General features: G+C 41.1%; 1 protein-coding gene across 2 annotated transcripts in view; it reads right to left on the bottom strand.

Annotated features, from left to right (window-relative positions):
* GFM2 (GTP dependent ribosome recycling factor mitochondrial 2) overlaps positions 1-22,699 on the bottom strand; it is a 67,801-nt gene that overhangs the window by 37,925 nt on the left and 7,177 nt on the right. For both annotated transcript variants that reach the window (XM_073624155.1, XM_073624147.1), the window contains exons 2-8: positions 20,058-20,167; positions 17,165-17,246; positions 14,740-14,785; positions 11,264-11,361; positions 9,503-9,628; positions 8,363-8,451; positions 2,436-2,524 (exon numbers count right to left, since the gene is read on the bottom strand). In XM_073624155.1, coding sequence (XP_073480256.1) covers positions 2,436-2,524; positions 8,363-8,451; positions 9,503-9,628; positions 11,264-11,361; positions 14,740-14,785; positions 17,165-17,246; positions 20,058-20,120 — 593 coding nt within the window. In that variant the 5' untranslated portion in view covers positions 20,121-20,167. The remainder of the gene's footprint in view (positions 1-2,435; positions 2,525-8,362; positions 8,452-9,502; positions 9,629-11,263; positions 11,362-14,739; positions 14,786-17,164; positions 17,247-20,057; positions 20,168-22,699) is intronic.

The following is a 22,699-nucleotide window of genomic DNA, read 5'->3' as shown; positions in this document are numbered from 1 at the left end:
TTCCTTATGTTACACAGCATGTGAGCTGGGCTAGTACCTGACTAGTGTTTGTGGGGATTAACCAGGGACTCGCTCACCTGGAGTGGCTTTTCTTGTTTCTAGCATATTTTATTTGCAATGAAGTCAGGCACCCAGAAACATATCAAAAATGCAGACTTTTTTTTGTTTTTTTGTTTTCTTTCAATGAAGCAGTGTGAAAATATCTCAAGCACCTGACTCCCAGCATGCGACTGTCAAACATGGACGCAAGACTCAAAAAATGCACCAAAACTTCAACCGTGGTGTGTTTTTGATACATTTTTGGCATGTTTTCCATTTATTTCAATGGCAAGCTGCCTTTTTGGCGCAGCATTGAAAGATGCAGCATGGGGGGGCTTTTCAAAACACTGCACCTGCAGAGCAGTAGTGTGAAGAGTCCAACAGGATGTAAAGGGAAATATTTTTATTACGTTTTGCAAGGTAAAAAACACTGAAAAAGCACATCAGTCATGGGCAATAAATATTGATTTACCGGTAGTCAGTTACAACACATCATAATTGTCAACCAAGTTAAAATTTTAAGAATTAAAATATAACTAAAAGGCAAAATGTATTTTTAGTTTTGGATAGAGTGGAGACGGATAAGAACTAGGGTTGCCACCTCATCCCTTTAAAACCAAAGAAATATGAATTACACAGGTTCTGTGGCTGATTAAGGTGGTAATTAAACTCACTTGGTGCCTTATCTGCATTAAATTAGCCTCAGATCCTGTGTAATTCATATGTGTTCAGGTTTAAAGGGATGAGGTGGCAACTCTAATAAGAGCCCATGTCAGGTTTTTATTGCTGTCTGTACCTCTATTAGGGAGATTCACCCCCTCTATTTGTCAGTTTTACTGAAATCTTCCAATGGTGATAGTTATGGTGACCTGGGGGTCCCCAAAGAATTTGCTTAATTTCCAGAGATTTCCTCTCACTTCCTGTCTGCCTATGGGACAGGAAGTGAAGTGAAATCTCCGCAATAGGAAACAGATGATGAAAAAAAAAAAAAATCTGACAGGGATTATAAACCTCCCTTACTCTATCCAAAATGGAAAAAAAAAAAAAAAAAAAAAACTTTTACCTATATTTCACTTTAAGGAAGAAGAGGCTTTGACATGTCTATGGTAACCCACAATATTGTAAAAAAAAAAAAAAAAGCGTAAACATTGCAGGGCCAGAAAGATTTCAGTGAGCGGAAATGTGAAAAGCTGCATTCTAAGGTGTGACTTTTTTTTTCCAGACAGGTACATGAGAAGGCTGGATACATTTACAGGTAAAGTTATAAGACTTTATAAAAAAAAAAAAAAAAAAAAAAAAAAACTAACCTTGAAACATGAGAGACTAGGCAGAGATATGCCCCTTTCACACCAGCTGACTGATCAGGTCCACCTGCTTGTTTTGCAGACGGACCCGATGAGACCACTCATTGTTCTCTATGGGGCGGCGGATGTCACCCTCCAGCATCCGATCAGATCCAGTCCACTAAAACAGACAGATGGGGATACCTTTGGCATCAGTCCGACAGATCGGATGACAGTTGGAGGGAAATGGACATGCAGTTTGTTTCCATCCGACCGCCCCACAGAGAACAGCAGGCTGTGTCCGCTCTGCTTAGCGGGGATAAGCGGAGAGATCCCCTGCTGAGCAGGCAGATTCACTTGGATGGATTCCGCCTCATGTGAAAGGAGCCATAGGTTGAGATCAGTGCCAATTACTTGGAATTAATTGTGGCAGGGACCCGAAAGTGAAACTGAGTTTTGTCCACACAGAGCAAAGCAACAGGTTCACTGTAATGCCAGCTTAATGGCCACTAATACTTACCTTCCTTTTGCAGCTGAACAGAGTAATTTGGGCACAAGAAAAAAGTAAACTATGTATAAGCAGCTGCTCTCTTCCAGATATATCAGTTTACAAGGATGAGATGAACAATTTAACACTGGCATGGGTGCTTACAAAGATCAGCATTTATTTATTCATGTAAAACCTTTATCCCAAAAGGAAAAGAACAGTTGCTGTAATGGTTTATAAAGTGTGAACTGGAATTTGCTTTCAATTTGTTAGTATATTTAACACTACAATCCCCCTCCCGCCCCCAGACTGACCATGCTGTTGTCTGCTGTGCCTCCGGAGATCATTCATCCAGAATTGTGTCTCACTAAAACAGGAAGTGTGTTACTGGCCAGATCACCAGATGAAAAAAAAAGCCTAAAAGAGAAGACTAATGCAGCCATCCCATATAATGATTGGTAAGCTGCAATAGATTTTACGTTTGGTTTTGGGTTGAATACTGTTTTGACCTGCTTTCAAAATGAAGATGGTGTCTTACGTGACCTATGCAACGAACACCTAAAAAGATACAAATACAATCCAGTTGCCAGCATGCACAAACTCCTATAGATAGATCTACACAATACCTGGCATCAGATTTGTCCATCTTGTTCAAGAAACATATTCTTGGTACAGAATGTTTGTCTGCTTGTCGCCACACGGTCAGGGTTTGAGCCTGTAAGTAAAAAAGTTTGATATAAAATGGTTGATTTACTAAAACTGGAGAGTGCAAAATCTGGTGCAGTTGTGCATGGTAGCCAATCAGCTTCTAACTTCAGCTTGTTCAATTAAAGTGGATGTAAACCCAATGTCATCCTTTCTAAACTACCGCCATAGGGGTTATCTATAAGGATATACATGCCTCCTGCATGTATCTTTACCTGTCAAATGTCTCCCCTCTGTCTGTTATGCGACCCAAAAAAACTGCAGATTCTGTGGGTGGTCTGTTGTCTGGAGCTCGGTGGGTGGAGTCGTGATGTCAGTAGACTCCCCGTCCACCTCTACACTCCCCTTGTCAATATGCATTTTCTCCTGTGTATTTCTTACACTGAACTTTTGCTATGATCTCGAACATCCAGTGAAAAGACAGGAAAGTAACCACATGGTGATCCCGCGCTACAGCAGATATGTGCAAAAAAACTCAATAAATACATATAATTCGATAATTAAAAAATAATAATCAAAGTGCGAAGGTGATAAGTGCATGAATTAGTAAATCAATCCTGGGGCATAAAATTCAGTATGTTAATAATCTCTTAATTACATATTCTTATAATAAATGTCCAAAAGAAGGGAATCGTGTAAAAAACAGTTCCAATAAATCGCTCAATGGACAGGGGAGAAGTTTAGAGCTCACAGAACCCTCACCTTCATATCTTGATATATCAGCATATAGTAATGAATGGGAGTCGATTTTGTTATTCCAACTTTTACCACCAGGGGGTCCTCCGTTTCACTATATGTAAGACCTCGATAGCCTGAAGTATCAGCATAAAAGCAAATACAGGAATTTGTTCCGCTGTATTGATATCCACCACCAGGGGGTCCTATGTTCCACCGAGTAGGTAACCTAAATATGTACTCCACATCCACGTCCTCATAAAATCTCGTATCCTCCGCAGGGGGGGGGGGGGATGAAAATTGAAAAAAATGAAAATTCAAAAAACAAGCATAAAACAGCTGATAAGGCATCTGGATGCCGCTCTCACATCACTTCCGGTATACTTCAACCTTCAGGGGATCCCCTGATGAAGTCACATGATGACGTAACACGTAGGAAATGGCCGGAGGTTGAAGTATACCGGAAGTGATGTGAGAGCGGCGTCCAGACGCCTTATCAGCTGTTTTATGCTTGTTTTTTGAATTTTCATTGTAAGAGTCCAGCTTTATCTTCTGAATAAAACCTATATACTTTTAATATACTACACCATTGGAGCTTTTTCTCTCTCCCATCCTTACCCATCTCTCCCCCCCCCCCCTCTTGCGGAGGATACGAGATTTTATGAGGACTTGGATGTGGAGTACATATTTAGGTTACCTACTCGGTGGAACATAGGACCCCCTGGTGGTGGATATCAATACAGCGGAACAAATTCCTGTATTTGTTTTTATGCTGATACTTCAGGCTATCGAGGTCTTACATATAGTGAAACGGAGGACCCCCTGGTGGTAAAAGTTGGAATAACAGAATCGACTCCCATTCATTACTATATGCTGGAATATCAAGATATGAAGGTGAGGGTTCTGTGAGCTCAGTTTTTGGATCTAAACTTCTCCCCTGTCCATTGAGCGATTTATTGGAACTGTTTTTTACACGATTCCCTTCTTTTGGACATTTATTATAAGAATATGTAATTAAGAGATTAACATACTGAATCTTATGCCCCGGGATTGATTTACTAATTTATGGACTTATCACCTTCGCACTTTGATTATTATTTTTTAATTATCGAATTATATGTATTTATTGAGTTTTTTTGCACATTTCTGCTGTAGCGCGGGATCACTATATGATTGTTATTTATTGAGAGTGGATTGTGATACACTGGAAGATTCTGCTGCAGACAGTTTTCTTCAATTTATCTGGTTGCACTTTAATGCACGACACACACTTTGTTATTTAATTTTTCATTTATTAACTTTATATTAAGCTGTATAGTTGTATAAAAGTTCACTTGGAACACATCTTAGTAGCGCGAAGGCTTCCTACATTTTCAAATTAAAAAATAATGCATGTCTTAGGCTATGTAAATCGCCTGTCACTCACAGCAAGGGGGAGGATTTGACAAAGATCTTCTCTGTTTGCCAAGTTTTATCTCACTGAACAATAAAAGAGGATTGCTCAGAGCTGGATTAACTCTTTGTGGCAAGACTGGGCTCAAATGATAGGAAATCTTATACTCTACATTATGACATGAAAAAAAAAAAAAAAAAAAAAAAAAAATATTTCGGGTTTACATCCACTTTAAGGTTTGACAAAAAAAATAAAAAATAAATTTAAAAAAACCTGGAAGCTGATTGGTTTCTTTGCAGAGCTACACCAGATTTTGCACACTCCGGTTTTAGTATATCAACCCCAAAGTGTCTAAAGAAACTGCAGTTTATGCAGCTTTGATGCCAATTCCTACTATCCAATCATGAACTAGCTAAAGGTGCCTTCCTTCATATAAATTTTATAGACAGCAGACATGTTTTATCAGGAAAATAGGATAGCTATTCTTGAGCCTCAAAGCGCAGTGGAGTAAAAGGGCAAAGGATATCCTAGCAAACCTGTATGTTTTAAATGCATACGATGCTATAGTGTTTTAAAGGCAATTTACACCTTTTTAACCATTTCATGTGGCATACAAATTTAGGGCACAACATTAAACCTGGTTATATTCCACAACTCTTCCTCCCTTGCCTAAATCGCAGGGTTCTTCTCCCCGCAGCATCCTGTCATTTTTTTTTAATTAAAGTTTTAGTTTTAAACACACACAGCCCCAACAGTGGCATGTTACACATAACAAACTAAAAAATTTATAATCAGACATACATTGACAGTTCAAGTAATCCAAACAAAGCCGTTAGCAGCTTCCATAAGCATAAGGACACCCGTAATCAGCAGACATTAGCTCTTTTGGTAGCAGGGTAGAAGACACAGCAATATCAGAAATATATATCTTTTATTTTTAAAACTATCAGTAAAATGAAGAGGATACACTGTATAAATCATAAACAGTAGTTAGCTACCTATAAGAAAAAAAAAAACCTGCACAAATAGACCAGAATACCCTTCGGTTACAAATGGCTTGTAGTACAAAGAGACCTCTTCAAGAAAATAATAAAGTGATTGTTAAGCCACTACTATAAAAACCTCCCATCCCCTCTGTAACATAACAATAGATGTCCCTGTGCCTGTGTTATATAAAAAAAATATGCCAACATGTATCTATATCAGAGAGGCTCCCGGCGTTCACGTGACTCCTCGACTCTCTCCTCTGCCCGGCTGACAGCTCCAGTGGGCGGGGCCAAGCACGCCCACTGACATCAGCCGGGGAGGAGGGGAAGAGAGAGAGACGATGAGTTATGTGAGCGCCAGGAGCCTCTCTGATATAGGCGGAGATCGGCATATTTTTTATATAACACAGGCACAGGGACACTTATTGTTATGTTACAGAGGGCATGGGATCTTTTAGTTTAGTCATAATAGGGGGAGGCGGTGAGGAGGGAAGGAGGGGCACTGACACAGAGCAGACAGGAGGGGGGGGGGGATAGAAAAGAGCAGAGCTGCGGATGACGGAGGCACATAAACTGACCACTGTGTCAGGGCTCAGCAACCATGATAAGCTGTGGTCAGTTTACAGGGTGGAGGATATAGCCAGGCAGGATTCAGCCAGGTTTTGTAGGTAATAGAAGGGGCCAAATTACACAGCACAAGCACTGTGTTGTATAACATGCTTTAATGGAACAGGATGTTTTTTTTTTTTTTTATTTATTTTTTTTAGGTTAACAAACACTTTAAGTGTACATGTAATTTTTTTTTTTTTAATTCAGTGTGGCTCTGCATAGCTCCGCCCACACACCTGCATCATTCATGCACAGATCTTAACACAATCTATAAATGGAAGACTACAAGTTCTATCCGCCACTGTGGTGAGTTATAGATATCAATGGGATAGAAAGAAGATAAGCTTGTGCTCCAATCCAAAGAGCGAACACATACATAACCCATCAGGTGCTAAAGGGGTGTGACCACATGTTAACACTATAAATTCTGAACGAGCCCTCCGTACAAGTGCTATACAGCCTTTTTTGCAAAGTTTGCATCAAAACAGGGAATTTTTCACATACATTGCAATACATGTTCAAGCTGGCCAACTGCATCAAAGTAATCCATCTCTGGCCAGTCCCTACTTTACAAAATATTTACTTGCCTGTAGCTTACTTCAATGGATATAGTGCTTATATGGTGCAAATAAACACAGCTGAAAGAGCTGCAGATTCAGGTCTGGTCACTGACCTGCACTAAGCAAAAAAAATAAGATAAAGCCTTGGTCAAATCCAAATGGCTAAAACACATATTACTGTATATAACCCATCAATAGCTAAAGGGGTGTGAGCACATGTTAACACTCAAAATTTCACTCAAACTCAGTCACTGACCTGACCCGAGTACCTACCTGTAACTATTTTACCAGCTAAATGAGCTGTAAAATTTATATAATGTGTGTGTGTGTACTCTATATTTCTTGCCAAAGGATTTATAATTCTGTCCAGTTAGCCTTACAAATTTAGGCGACACAGCCAGGTCGATGGCCTCAGTTTGCACTAATGCAATTAAGGAACACAATTTTGCTCACCCCATACTTGTAAAAGAAATAGAAGCATGGATACTAGGACAGGGATGGCCACTATTTGCATATGCCGATTTACCACCACACCTAGAGAATATGGAGGCCTCTGCAGCCTCAGGAAAGCCCTTCACCTAAGTCACCTTTCACGCCAGCGGTTTGATTATCACGCTTGTCCGTTTTTCAGGCGGACCTGATCGGACCACCTATTGTTCACTATGGGGCAGTGGATGTCAGCAGACCTGTGTCCGCAGACACCTGCTGAGCATCCATTCCAGTCTGATAAAAACTGATGACAATCAGATGGAAACGGACAGGCAGTCCATTTCAATCCAAACGCCTCAGAGAAGAGCGGGCTGTGCCCGTCTCTGCATAGCGGACACGGACCTGTCATCCGCCTGATCAGCAGAGAGATCCCCGCTTGCCGTCTGAAAGGGGCCTAAAACAATTACAGTCCCAGACAATTCTCTTCTCCTTAAAAACTTTAATCTCCAGCACTCCAAGATCTGATCTTAGACATTGTCTCTGTCTTCAAATTGGAGACCTTAGTCTAAAGGTGAATTAATGAAACCAAACAATAAGGCTTACAAACTTAAGGAAATCAAACCTAAGGCCTGGTTCACACCTATGCAGGTGGCAGTTGCATATTCCAGGTGCATTTTGCGTTTTTCGTTTTTCAATACATGTTTTGATCCAGTGAAATCTATGGAACCAAAAAAAAAAAGTCCCTGGCCCTTTGCATAAAATGCAGATAGATGTGAACGTGACCCATAGGAAACCATGTTAAATGGACTGTAGTGTGTTTCTGCAAAACCTGAAACCTCACAAAAGAAAAAGAAATGCATATGTGTAAACCAGGCCTAAGTGAACAAGAAACAAAAAAAGTCTACACTGGCAAGCTTTCCTCTGCTCTGACTAGCAACATTAAAGAGATAGGGTAAGGAGAAGGCCTTTCTCTTTTATGCCCTACTTGCCTAATAGCTATGGGGATTCATTTAATAATCTAGGTAGTCATGAAGGTAGTGGATACGAAAAATTGCAGTTTCAAGATTGCGAGTTGCAGGCCCTTTCTGCTCAAAACAGACACGAACAGCGCCATTTCTCCAACATGTATGTTAAGTTAAAAAAAAAAAAAAAAAAAAAAAAAAAGCAAAGTCAGTAAATTCCATCACTTCTGTTACCTCTACACCAGCTGAAGCATCAAACACAGCAACAGCTCCGTCCAGCACTCTCAGTGAACGTTCCACCTCTACAGTGAAATCCACATGGCCTGCAAGAAGTCAAAGCAAATATTTAGACAAGGGAGATAAAAAGTGCTTAAAATAAAAGTTCACATTTTGGTAAAACAATAAATAAATAAATAAATAAATAAATAAAACGCACATATATTTGCAGGAACAAAATTAGCATGTATTATTTTTTCCCTAAGGAGCCTGCACTGCAGAGCATTGCACCCGTGATTTGTGATCAGGAGTGAAATGCCAGACTCCGGCAGACAAGCCTTCAGCTTTCAGCCCATACGTCCAGACTGTGTACAAGCTGCAGGGCTTGTGAATGAACTACGAGGCTGCTAATCAGCGACCCCACAGTGCATTCAGAACTGCAAGCCATCAGCCACAATGACTGACGGTAGTTGTAGTTCATGCATTCATAGGAAACAGGGAATTAAGGATGCGTTTCCCCCTACTTTTACCCTGCTCCCCTCTTCATATAGGCCCACACTTACATGCATTATTATATCTTTCACTATAGCAATACTACTCATCCACTTGTGTATATTTCTCCCACATCCACCATAGGGAAACACTGGCGGTGCTTTGATCCCTTGTGTAAAGATTGTGACATTGTATATATCATTCTGTGCTTGTTTTCCTTGATTACTATGTACATTCTATTAATCCCTTTCATATATTAACCTCCTGATGAAGCGGTGGAGTGCGAAACATGTTGAGGAATACATTGGTTGTGAGGACCCACTATACCTCTGTTCTCCCTATTGGAGTACACCAAGTATTAGTGACACACATGTATTGTTAAATTGTATTCTAAAACACTAGTATGAAGTCTGTTTAGTATGTATTGTCCTGTATTGGGAGACTCTTTTTGTACAAATAAAAATAAACATTTTTATATAATCCTTTTGTATCATTTGTCCAGAGTATTTTGGCTCTGGCTGTGCAAAAAAAAAAAAAAAAAAACAAATACAATGCAACACAACGTAGTGAAAAAAAACCCCTGTCAGCACTCGCCAACTCAAGCATCAACATGCTAAACACAATGCACATGGCAAGAATCCAGCAGTAAGACTCCCTGGAGATTACCTGGAGTGTCAATCAAATTGATCCTGTGTTCATTCCAGTCAAACGTGACAGCTGCTGATTGAATTGTGATCCCTCGCTCTCTCTCCTGTGCCATATAGTCTGTCACGGTATCGCCATCATCAACATCTACAACAACACAGCCCAATGAATAAACCTACTAGTCAACGTTCAACAAAACTACTAAATAAGAGTTTGTAAAAAAATTTATATTGATGTAAAAAAAAAAAAAGAAAGAAAGAATTTGAAGCCAAAATTATATTTATATAAATTATGTAAAAGAAAAGTTTCTCAAAGGGCGGGACTTTAAAGGAACATGAACTCTCAGCCTCTGTGTCATGTGTCCGCCCTCGGCTGGGTTTCCGTGGCAGCGCCTTTGTTGTCCTCCGGCTCCTTTCGGAGGCACTGTCGCTGTCATGTGACCGGCTCTATTTAACAGCAGCTATCCTCAGTTTGCTTTGATGCACTCTGGAGTCAACATGTTCGCATAGGTGGCAAACAGTGCTGTTTGTTATGGGGTAAGTTTTTTGCTTAACTTCTTGATGTGTGTTTCATATTTTATTCACGCACTCCAATCTAAGCCTTTTATTTCTTCTATTTTTTTCAACCTAGGTTTATCCTCATTCCCCTATATTATCAAATACAGGCATATTGTTGCCTTTTTGTCTTGTTTTTTTGTCTTACTATCTACGGCCTATGACCTTTTTCCACCTGTGAAACCTGTGGACAAAGTTTCCCTCTGGGGTTGACTGCACCGTATATTTTTTTGGGGCTCTTTTGTGATCAGAAGTAATCCTAAAAACAACACTAATAGGTAGGTCACTTACTGTACTTTATGGTCTCTATCTCCCTTTTGGGAAAATATATATCAATAATATTAGCAATTTCTTTTTGGCTTATCACTCTGATCAGTCATTAAATCCTTTTTTATATTTAATTTTTGTGAACAGGTGTATAGTGTGGCCACAGAAGCCAAGTCACTAAGGAGTAGTTTCTGGCCATCCTCTCTGTTCTCGAGTCAATGTGATCTCCATTGCATGGTTGACCCACCCGTCCCCCTCTTGACGGCTCTGCATCCTCCTTTCTGGGCGGTACTTTGGCAGTGCACGGGAGGAGATTCACACCCAATGACCCAACATCTTGCCGTTTCTTTATGTGGACATCTCCATCTTCTTCTTCTTACCTGGAATAATTGATCTCCAGTGCATATACTGTAGCATTAAACAAATTAGGTCAGTTTTTGATAACATAATTTATATGGATCTTTAAACGATTGAACTGTTGTATGTACTTGTATGACATTACATGTATATATAATTATTATATTTTGAATCAACTTTGTAGATTGCTTGTATTTTTATGGAAGCCTTTCAGCTCTCTCCTTTTTCCCTGAAGAAGACCCTCACTTCACATGTCGAAATGCGTTGGCTTCTGTCTACTTGGCAGTTGGTTTGGGCTTCTTCCCTTTTTTTATGTTGAAACTTCATGTGTATTTCAATATCACAAGTGTTTAATGATATGATGTTAATGAATAAAAATGGTACTTTTTACTAAATATTTTGCTCTAAGTGTTCATAGTGCTTTAAAGTCCTGCCCATTTAGGAACTTTTCTTTTACATGTTGTATAAGGGATGTGGACCTGAACCTAATTTTCCCTATGTAATTAGTCCTATGCAGTTTTCGTCCATTTTTATAAATTAAATCTATATTTATTATATTTGAAGTATCAACAATTTATAGCATCTGACAATAAATTTCTCTCACCTCCCAGTGCCCGGATGTATCCAGAATAATACAACATTCTCTCAGTGGTTGTGGTTTTTCCGGCATCAATATGAGCCATAATTCCAATGTTTCTGATTCTATAAATGGAATGATTAAAAATATAAAGTGCACCTGTCATCCCTGAACAATAAATATCTTATGAAAATAAACCATTTTTAAAATTTTTTTTAAAAAAAAGGTATAATTTAACCACTTCCGGACCGCCGCATGCCGATATACGCTCTGACTTTGAAGGGGGATATCGTTGTTATGGCAGCAGCTAGCTGCCATAACGCCGGTATCCTCTTGCTCAGCCGGCAGTCCGCTTCAAGATAAAAGTGGTCTCTGCAGCAGATTCCCCGCATATGAAAACGGTGTTCAAACCACACATGTGAGGTATCGCCGCCATCGGTAGAGCGAGAGCAATTCTAGCCCTAGACCTTTTAGCGCCGCTTTACTGTCGTTTTAGCTGTGGTATTCGCCCGCTAGCGGTGCAGTTTTATCCCCCCTACTATCGGCCGAGAAAGGGTTAAAACCACCGCAAAGCTGCAGCAGCGCTATGCCAGCGGTATAGCCGCGCTGCCCCATTGATTTCAATGGGCAGGAGCAGTGTATACACCGATCCTTCACCGATCCAAAGATGCTGCTAGCAGGACTTTTTTTTACCGTCCTGCCAGTGCACCGCTCCAGTGTGAAAGCCCTCTGGGCTTTCACAATGGAGACACAGCAGCAGCTCTTTCAGGGCGCTTTGCAGGCCCTATTTTTAGTGCTGTAGCGCCTGCAAAGTGCCCCAGCATGAAAGGGGTCTTAGTAGTTAAAATCAACCTTTGACGAGATTTTCATTAGACATACATTCAAATTGTATTAGGCTAGTCTGGGACAGTTTTGAAGAACGATGACCATATGGATACAATAGAGCAAGCAAACAATTTCCCCATACACTGAAAATGCAATATAGAAGAACCTGATGCATTACATTATCAGACAAGTGTCACTCTTGACTTCCTACACATGTGTTGGCTTTGATCGGAAATCATAGCCAATACTTTTATTATTTATTTATTTAACACCAACATATTCTAACTAACAAGGTCCAGTGTTTCTAGTCTATCCAATCATTGTTCTCACATTTTTAAACGATGAACATATATACACATTCCTGTTTTGAAATCGAGTCAAGGGAATTCCAGTGTCAGAGAATAAAAATGCATGTCTAAAATAAGGCTCTCATTAAATAGTGCTTCATTTATCTAGTAACAGGTTTTTCAGATATTTGTTTGTTCCAATATCGGACAAGTTTTGTATACCACCACAACATGTGTAGCAGATATCTATGGTTTCTTGCACGTGGGTGCCAAACCCTGTGCAAAGTATATATCGGGAATCCCCCCAAGCCCCCCCCCACCCCCCCCCCCCCCCCCAGAAAGCCCAGGCGTTGTGTACAGCTGCCCATAGACATGAATGGGGGCTCATGTAAACATTTGTATAGCTCAAGGGGGGGGGGGAAGCAAATCACGAAGAATACAAGAGTACAGCCACACACAGCCATTATGGATGTGCTCAATACCTGGGCTTTCTGGATGAGGAAAATGCACCAGAATTTACCTTGCACTGGCTCAGGCACTTTTGAGCAGATTTTAGCATTGGCGACCAACAGATTGATGGTAATGAGGCACATGGCTCGTTCAGAGTAAATAGAATAGGCTGAAAAATGCAGAAATCAAGAGTGCCCCCCCCCCCCCTCCCCCCAGTCCTGGTAACAGGCACATTTTCAACAAGTACAGAATATACCTATTGATTTTGCCATAAATGTAGTGTCCTTGTCACTTTTTCTAAGAGCTTAATGTATAAACTAAAGGCAAAACTTCTTTTTTGTTTTGGATAGAGTACAGAGAGATTTGAGCGCTTGCCAGTTTTTATAGCTGTCTATGCCCCCGTTATGGAGATTCACCCTCTCTATTTGTCCTGTTTACCATTATCATTGAAAGTGAAAGTAAAAGAAAATCCTACATTTTGGGTTGACCTCAGAAAAAGGAAATGTAGATCACTACACTACTATGTACACAGAGTTCTGTGTGTTTGTGTTAAAATTATACATACATGTTTGAGCTCCTGTATGGGGTACACACCCTAATGCAATAGGCTGCGCACACCTATAGTTAAGGCATTCTCATGTTTATTTCTTTTGTTTGTAGTGGTATGACACAAAAAAGTGGAGAAACAAAAAGCCAAATCTGACACATTCCACGCAAAACTCCGAAAATGGACTGGACAAAATTATTGGCACCCTCAATTTAATCTTTGGTAGCACGCCCCTTTGGAAAAAACACACTGGGCACTACATTGCACCCCAGAATTATTTGGCAGTCTTCAGATTTCATATTGTCATGCACACGTCAAGACATCGAGTGCCTGCAGCAGCAAAGCAACCCCAAAACATCAGTGAATCTCCACCATGTTTAACTGTATGGACTGTATTCTTTTCTTTAAAGGCCTCATTTCTTTTTCTGAAAACAGTAGAATGATTTGGATTTACCAAAAAGCTGTCATATTGTTCACGGCACATTCTTCCAAAAAGATTTTGGCTTCCTCGGGTAAGTTTAGGAAAACTCCAATCTGGCTTATTTTATGTTTCTGTTTCAGCAGTGGAATCCTCCTGGGTCTCCCACCATAGCGCCCCTTTTCATTCTGATGGCGACGTATAGTGCGAACTGACGCAGTTGTACACTGTGCCTGGACGTCAGCTTGAATTTGGAAGTTGATTGAGGTTCTTTATTCACCATTACAACAATCCTTTGTTGCAATCTTTGATAATTTTTTCTCTTGTGTCCACATCCAGAGAGATTAGCTACAGTACCATGAGTTGTAAACTTCTTGACAATGTTGCGCACAGTGGACACAGGAACATTAAGATCTCTGGAGATGGATTTGAAAGCTTGAGCTTGTCTATGGTTTTCCACAATGTTTGTGCTCAAATCCTCCTACAATTCTTTGCTGCTCTCTCTTCTCCATGCTATTATTTCTTACAACTTTGAGAAGGTGCCAATAATTTTGTCCAGTCCATTTTTAGAGTTTTGCATGGAATGAGTCAGATTTGGCTTTTTGTTTCTCCACTTTTTTGTTGTCATACAAACAAAAGAAATAAATCCGAGAATGCCTAAACATTTATAATTGCAATAATTTTCTGGGCGACCGGATGCATTATCTGACAGAAATGCAGGGGTGACAAAATAATAGGCCATGACTGTATAAGACTGTTTTTTAGTTTAGACACGCTTTAAATAGTTATATTCTTTTACTTTAATATATCTTTATTTTTTTTTTTACAGCAATGGGAACACAACTACATATTTTAGCATCTATTTTATACCTGTATGCACTATTGCTATAACTGATAATATGTAAACATTTTAGGATAGTTTTGTAAAGACAAAAAAATGCATACTATTCTCATATAATACCCAAATAAGACTCACTTGGATGTTGGAGGACTGATGATGCTCCGTAAAGACTTGATGTCACCTGAAAAAAAATATTATCTTATAAATAAATATTCCAAACTATTACATTCCCAATAAGGATAAACAAGGAAAATCACCTTTATTAATCATTTATAGCAGGGGTTGTCAACCCCCGGGCCATGGCCTTTCTGGAGCCAGGCAACGGTTGCGGGCAGCTGGCATGAGACACCTAAGCGGTGACATGAAAGAGCCGGACGGCCGGCATAAGAGAGCCGGGCGGGTGGCATGAGACAGCCGAGCGGCCGGCATACGAGAGCCGGGCAAATGGGTGGGCAAGCACAGAAGACATCTCTCTCCGCCCACCACATCACCGCTCTTCCGCCCTCACAGTCGGTGTTCTGTCAGCCTCAGTGTCGGAGGAGCGGCAGGGAGCAGAGAGATGACATCATCTCTCACTGCCCGCCCCGCATCACTGCTCTCCTGCCTTCATTCAGAACCCATCATTGCACAGAGGCCTGCCTCTGTGCTAAATGGACCGTTACTGCCACCAATGCAGTGGTGGCAGGCAACGTGGCAAGTGACATTCCGCATCTGGTGACAGGCAACGTGGCAGGTGGCGAGGCAAGTGACATTCCGCATCTGGTGACAGGCAACGTGGCAGGTGGCGAGGCAAGTGACATTTCGCATCTGGTGACAGGCAACGTGGCAAGTGACATAAAAATAATTGTTATAGTTGCGCTAATATTAACCTTCCAAAAAGAAAAATAAGATGTGTGTACTTATATAAACCATAACCACAAAAATGTGAGTAAAATGTTACCGAATCAAAAAAGTCACAGTGCTTCATCTTCATCCACCGTGCCCCAAGCGGCTGATTGTCTTCCAGGCTGATATCCATTGGGGCTCTCGTGAGTGCACTCTGTGTAGTGCTGCCGATTGCTCCAATAGAAGTTCATTGCGCAATGATGTTTTTTTTTCTCTTTCTTGTATTACATATACTGGGGACATCTAAGAATTCTCTGGTGGAAATATCATATCACACAGCGGTATTTGGATTTATTTGATGATTAGATCTTAAATTCTGGTGGAAACATCTCATCACACAGCGATATTTTTTATATTCTGAAGGTTTCACCATCAAAGGGATTTTTCTGAATGATGATGTTATAATTTAATTAAGAAGGTTCACTTAGTTATATGCTTTATTGGGACTCTTTTGTAATTTTCACTGTATTGGGACAGTTCGTGAGTTATAATAATTTTTTTAATTTTTTAGCAATTACACTGTGACTTTTTTTGATTCTGTAACATTTTACTCACATTTTTGTGGTTATGGTTTATCTAAGCACACACTAAAATCTTACTCTTCTTTTTGGAAGGTTAATATTAGCACAACTATAACAATTATTTTTAATTTGGTATTTTAGGTGTCTGAACACTTATTTAGTTTGCTGCTTTTATTATTTGGTCTTCTTCCAAAGATTTTTTGCACTTGTTATTTAGTGATTCATCTATTTTCACTACAGCACTTATTTTTATATTTGTAGTGGCAAGTGACATTCCACATCTTGTGGCAGGCAGCGTGGCAAGTGACATTCCACATCTGGTGACAGGCAGCGTGGCAAGTGACATTCCACATCTGGTGACAGGCAGCGTGGCAAGTGACATTCCACATCTGGCGACAGTCAACGTGGCAAGTGGCGTGCCAAGTGACATTCCACATCTGGTGGCAGGTGTCTTGGCAAGTGACAATCCACATCTGATGGCAGGCAGCGTGGCAAGTGACAATCCACACCTGGTGGCAGGCGACAGAGGCAAATGACACGCTCTGGGCTCGCACTGATTCTAAATTATGGTGAGTTGAACTATTTCATTTTTTTACTACAATGTAATAATATAAATAATGCGCTTCAATCACCCTGACACCATATCAAGCATGGTGCCTGTGATGATTGAAGCGCTAACACCAGCCATTGCCCACAAAAAATCTTTTACCCCCCTCGTGACCCCCAGTCCGTAGCACAATTTTCTAATACGCAGCTGGTCCACGGTCCCTAAAAGGTTGGGGGAGCAGTGATTTATGGGACTTCTTTATTAAAAGGAAACCTGTAGCAGCTGCCATGCTGACTGCTTTGCTTTAACAGTCACTGACCTAGAACAAATATTCACATCAGGACTTCTGCCTTTTCTACAACATTCCAGATCTGTATACTTGTACTAGATGAGTGACTCCAAGTATTGAAATAAGGGGGTCAGCACAGTGGTCAGACAACTTTTATTTTGAAGTCAGCCAGTGAACCTTTTAGAACCTGAGCAATTCAAAATGGATCATATGGTAAAATAAATAAATAAATAAAGAAGTAAGTGTCATATGAATAAATTGCTGCCAGTGTAATCAATCGGGTAAATATAAACACAAGTCATAATAGTAAAATGATACCTGTTGGCATGCTGTAGTTTCCGACACTGAGAGTTCTTCCTCGTCCATGAAGGATGAGTTGTCTTTTGCAGCACCATATACACTGTGCAGGAGACAAGAGGAGTCACAAACCATTTTATATAATTTCATACATATTGCACAAAAGCACCTTAGATTATTAAGCCATTGAGGGACAATTTTCAATTCAGATGCAGACACAAGGAACTAGATTAGATATTTTACAGCTGAACTCTAGGCAGATATACATAATGCATCATTATATAGATTTTTAAATGCACGCATTGCAAGTACCTGAATTTGACCTGGCACCTACCTCATACAGTCCCTGTACAGCAGGGCTGGAGTGTACAAGAAGCCAGGTTTATGTGCTGACAAAACTGTCTGCTGACAGGAGGAGAAAGCAGAGTGACAGAGTGATGAGATCAGCATTGTACTACTTCTCCTTCCACTATCTAGTCTCAGGCTGGATGGGGGGGGGGGTGTGCACGACAACCCGGACTCAGAGGAAAGGAGTATGAATGATGTGGGCATCTAGGACATCTGGCAGCAGAAAAATGTACTTCAAGGGAAATCTATGGATTAAAGGTGAATATATCAGAAAAATCAAGATTTTTGCATTCACTATAAACATTGTTTACATTAAGGGACACAGGCCCCACCCCTCTTTGCTTTTGATCATGTTATCAGTACTGCTTTGCTACAAAACATAGGTATGCTGGTAATGCGAAGGGTTATTCTGAGCTGGCTTACAGTTTTTTTTTTTTCTTTGTTGGTCAGTGTCCAATGCTTCTGTGGGCAGCAGTCCTCAATGGACTCCAAGGAAAGGACCTTATGGCGAGTACAAAAATCCTGTTTTCTTTCTCATCCATTTTTGGAACACAGGAAGACTTTAATCTTTGGGCCATCCAACTGAGGGGTCGGCAACAAATGCCAACAGGCTCATAAAATCAAAAGAGAAGTATGAATGCCTGCAGCTCAAAGAGCCACCTAAAAGGACCTTTTTGCCAAGGCAGGCAGCAGATGAGCAAATCTTGAACAAAGTTGCTTGATGCTGAAAAAAAAAAACTGTGAAGTGCTCAAAATATAGTAAATGTGCCTGGGCAGGAAAGGGTGAAACGTAATCCTTGGGACGATAAGCTTGGATGATGGTCTGTTTCGAACTGGTGCACCCTTACAAGATTACCAAAAAGGAATCAGTCTTCCTGAAAGGCCATGAACTGGTAGTATAGAGGCTCCACAGCAAAACGTAGGAAATGCTGATCCACTGCAAAGATGGGGAGACAGAAGCAAGAAAGTCTCCCTGGTAAAAGGAGGCAATGACAGGCCTTGTCGATTCCATGCAAAATTTCAAGGCTTGAATGGAGATATGCACAGTTTTGAGCGTGGATGGTTCTTTGGGTGTGGGAATGTTGAACAGGTTGGCGTAAAATACTTTAAATCAATCTGCCACAGAAACTGGGACAGTGACACCTTGGTCCAGACTACCCAAAAGGAGTGGAATTCTGGTATACTTTGTGTCAACAGGAAAGTTGGAGGTGAGAAACCGAGGAAGTGGCAGGAGTTGAAATTCTAGATGGTAGCCCATGGATACCACCTCCTGCACCCACCCAATTGGACTACTCACAAATACTGATTTCAGAAACAGGGCAAACACAGAGGCAAATGTTATAGACCTGGAAAACACTCTGCGGCTAACTAACTGGTACATGGAATCCAATACCCAAAAGTCTCCTCCAGGCTATCCTTGCAACATCCAATCCAGCAGGGTCCAGACGCAGCACTCCAAAAGCCAGGCTTATCACTGGCATGCTGGATGGCTGACATCTAGGAGACAAGCTCTAGCAGAAATGTAGAGAAGTATATTGATTAAAGAAGAAAAATCAGAGGGAGTTGGGTTTTATCACACACTATTATATTTTCATATGGAAATTTTGACCAAATTCAATAACTTGAGGAACGATAAATAAATATTACTACAGGTATTTATATAGTACCATCAATTTTCGCAATGCTTTACATACTGCATGTTCACATCAGTCCCGGTCCTCAAGGAGCTTACAATCCAAGGTCCCTAACTCACAATCATACATACACATACTAGGTCCAATTTAGAAATAAGCCAATTAACCTACCAGTAAGTCTTTGCAGAGTGGGAAGAAACCAGAGTACCCGGAGGAAAACCAATGCAAGCAAAAGGAGAACATGCAGACTCCATGCAGACAGTCTCATGGTTGGGGTTCAAACAGCCGACCCCACTGCTGGGGCCACTGTTTGAAAGTGCTTAAAAATTTAATTTGCCTTTAACATCTTAATATAAATAAAATTAAGCCACATACAACATTAGAAATTCATTCCATCCTGCTCTTTTAAATTTTCTCATTGGTACCCTCAAAAAGGAACATTCTTAAAGCGGAGTTCCACACAAAAATGGAACTTCCGCTTTTCGGAACCCTCCCCCCCTCCGGTGTCACATTTGGCACCTTTCAGGGGGGAGGGGGGTGCAGATACCTGTCTAAGACAGGTATTTGCACCCACTTCCGGCATAGACTCCCATGGGAGTCTACGCTTCTCTTCCCGTCCCCACCGCGCTGTCTGCTGGGAACACACAGCTCCCAGGAGAGAGCGGGGACCACTTGGGATGCGCAGCGCGACTCGCGCATGCGCAGTAGGGAACCGGGAAGCGAAGCCGCAATGCTTCACTTCCTGATTCCCTCACCCAGGATGGCGGCGGCAGCTGCCGAGAACCCCCGCTTTAATACAATAAACTACAAACAAAATTATACTGTGTATGGCCGGCTTAACATTTGTTTAAATGTACCAATGAGTAAGACGTATTTTCACATACTGAATAGTAGGTCTTTATGCCATGCAGACTGTGCAGATCAACACTCACCTCTCTGTACACAGAATGGGAACCAGAGAACTTCCCATGCAAAAGCTTCAGCACTGCCCACATCTTTATTCTGCTATGTTCTCTGGATTTTATAAACGGTTCAAAATATCCTACATTGTAAAAAAAATGATATGTATTACAAAAATGTTTCTTTAACGTAAATACAATTAAAGAGGTTGTAAACTCTGAAAAAAAAAAAAAAAAAACCGACAAAGACATAATGAGCTAGAATGCATCGCATACTAACTCATTACAAAATACTTACCTTAGAACTAAGCTGTTTCAGCGGCACCCGCACACCACTGAGGCGGCTGACATCTTCCCCAGAGTTTCTTCCGGGTTCGCGTGCTCCAACGCTGTGATTGGCCAGAGCCGCGATGACGTCACTCATTGCGGCTCCGGGCACTCAAGCGGTTAAAAGTGTTACTGAAATTATTGAGATGGAGAACCTGTTGGCCACTGAGAGGGGCCTCTGGTATAAATTCCTAAAAAAAGTGGTTCTACTGGCACAAATTTGTATACTCTGATGGGTACAAGGCCTTTTTTCCGGATAAAAAAAATAAATAAAAATTAAATAACAAAAACCTTGCAGGGTACAGAGATTCTTACCCAAAGAAAGATGTATATATACTTAACTATTTTCAGGTACTTTCGGTTCGGTCATGTGATCTGGCTCCCCTGTGTCAGCCAGCGTCACTGCAGGGGAGGGGAGGGAGTGTTAACAACACCATTGAAGCCTATGGGTGACGTCACTACTAAGCTTTCCTAGCCGTTGTCGGATCACTTTCTCCTCACACATACAGCTGCTGCTGGCTGACACGGGAAGATCACGTCATCAGACTGGAGTGGCCTTTATCGCGATCTTGACTAAAGTGTTTCGCAATTCTTTCTATGCAAAGAATTCTCTCTGCTTTTCTGAAGCCACAGCCATCAAAAGAAAGGAAGAGAAAAACTGGGCAGTCTGCCAAGAATCAAAACATTCTTTATCAGTTGAACTTAAGTATAAGCATTGTAACAATTTGTCAATGGAATAGACTTTGTGTGTAAGTGAAAAAGTTTAACCACTTAAACACTAAACCTTTTTCTGACATTTGTTGGTTTCAAGTTAAAATATTTTTTTTTTTTGCTAGAAAATTACTGAGAACCCCCACACATTATATATATATTTTAGTAGACACCCTAGAGAATAAAATGGTGGTTGTTGCAATATTTTATGTCACACTGTATTTGCGCAGCGGGCTTTCAAATGCAATTTTTTGGGAAAAAATGACTTTTAGGCAAAAGTTAGCCCATTTTTTTTGTAAAATGTGAAAGATTTTATGTCGCGAGAATCCTGATCTTTTTATTCTAAGCAAAAAAATCATTCATACCAAAAATCTTTATAGATTCGCTGAATGAAAGAATGTTGTTTGAAATTTTCACTTGCTTTTAACATTTCTGTTTAAAATGAATGTAATCTCTGAACGAAAACCACATACACTATCTGAAAATTCCTTTGACCAAGAAGTTTTCTATTATTTCCAAATTTTCCCGTCACTGTGGTTGAAAATGAACGTCAATTTGACCTCACTAACAATTAGAAAATCGAAAACGAATGTTCTTAACCACTTGCCGACCGCCGCACGACTATATACGTCGGCAGAATGGCACGGGCAGGCAAAAGGACTTACAGGTACGTCCTTGCCTGCCCGCGGGTGGGGGGTCCGATCGGACCCCCCCCCCGGTGCCTGCGGCGGTCGGCAAATCTCCCCCGGCGATCGGCGGAGGCCATCCATTCGTGGCCCCCCCCTCGCGATCGCTCCCAGCCAATGGGATCATTTCCCTGCCTCTGTATTGTACACAGAGGCAGAGAAAATGATGTCATCTCTCCTCGGCTCGGTATTTTCCGTTCCGGGCCGTGGAGAGAAGACTGCAATGTGAGTGCACCAACACACTACACACAGTAGAACATGCCAGGCACACTAAACACCCCGACCCCCCCCCCCCCGATCGCCCCCCGATCCCCCCCCAATCACCCCCCCCCTGTCACAAACTGACACCAAGCAAGTTTTTTTTTTTTTCTGATTACTGTATTGGTGTCAGTTTGTGACAGTTACAGTGTTAGGGCAGTGAGTGTTAGGCCCCCTTTAGGTCTAGGATACCCCCCTAACCCCCCCTAATAAAGTTTTAACCCCTTGATCACCCCCTGTCACCAGTGTTGCTAAGCGATCATTTTTCTGATCGTTGTATTAGTGTCGCTGGTGACGCTAGTTAGGGACGTAAATATTTAGGTTCGCCGTCAGCGTTTTATAGCGACAGGGACCCCCATATACTACCGAATAATTGTTTTAACCCCTTGATTGCCCCCTAGTTAACCCTTTCACCACTGATCACTGTATAACCGTTACGGGTGACGCTGGTTAGTTTGTTTATTTTTTATAGTGTCAGGGCACCCGCCGTTTATTACCGAATAAAGATTTAGCCCCCTGATCGCCCGACGGTGATATGCGTCGCCCCAGGCAGCGTCAGATTAGCGCCAGTACCGCTAACACCCACGCACGCAGCATACGCCTCCCTTAGTGGTATAGTATCTGTACAGATCAATATCTGATCCGATCAGATCTATACTAGCGTCCCCAGCAGTTTAGGGTTCCCAAAAACAC

The sequence above is a fragment of the Aquarana catesbeiana genome, linkage group LG01 (genome assembly GCF_042186555.1).
Source record: "Aquarana catesbeiana isolate 2022-GZ linkage group LG01, ASM4218655v1, whole genome shotgun sequence".
NCBI lineage: Eukaryota > Metazoa > Chordata > Amphibia > Anura > Ranidae > Aquarana > Aquarana catesbeiana.
This window is presented reverse-complemented; position numbering and strand designations above follow the sequence as displayed.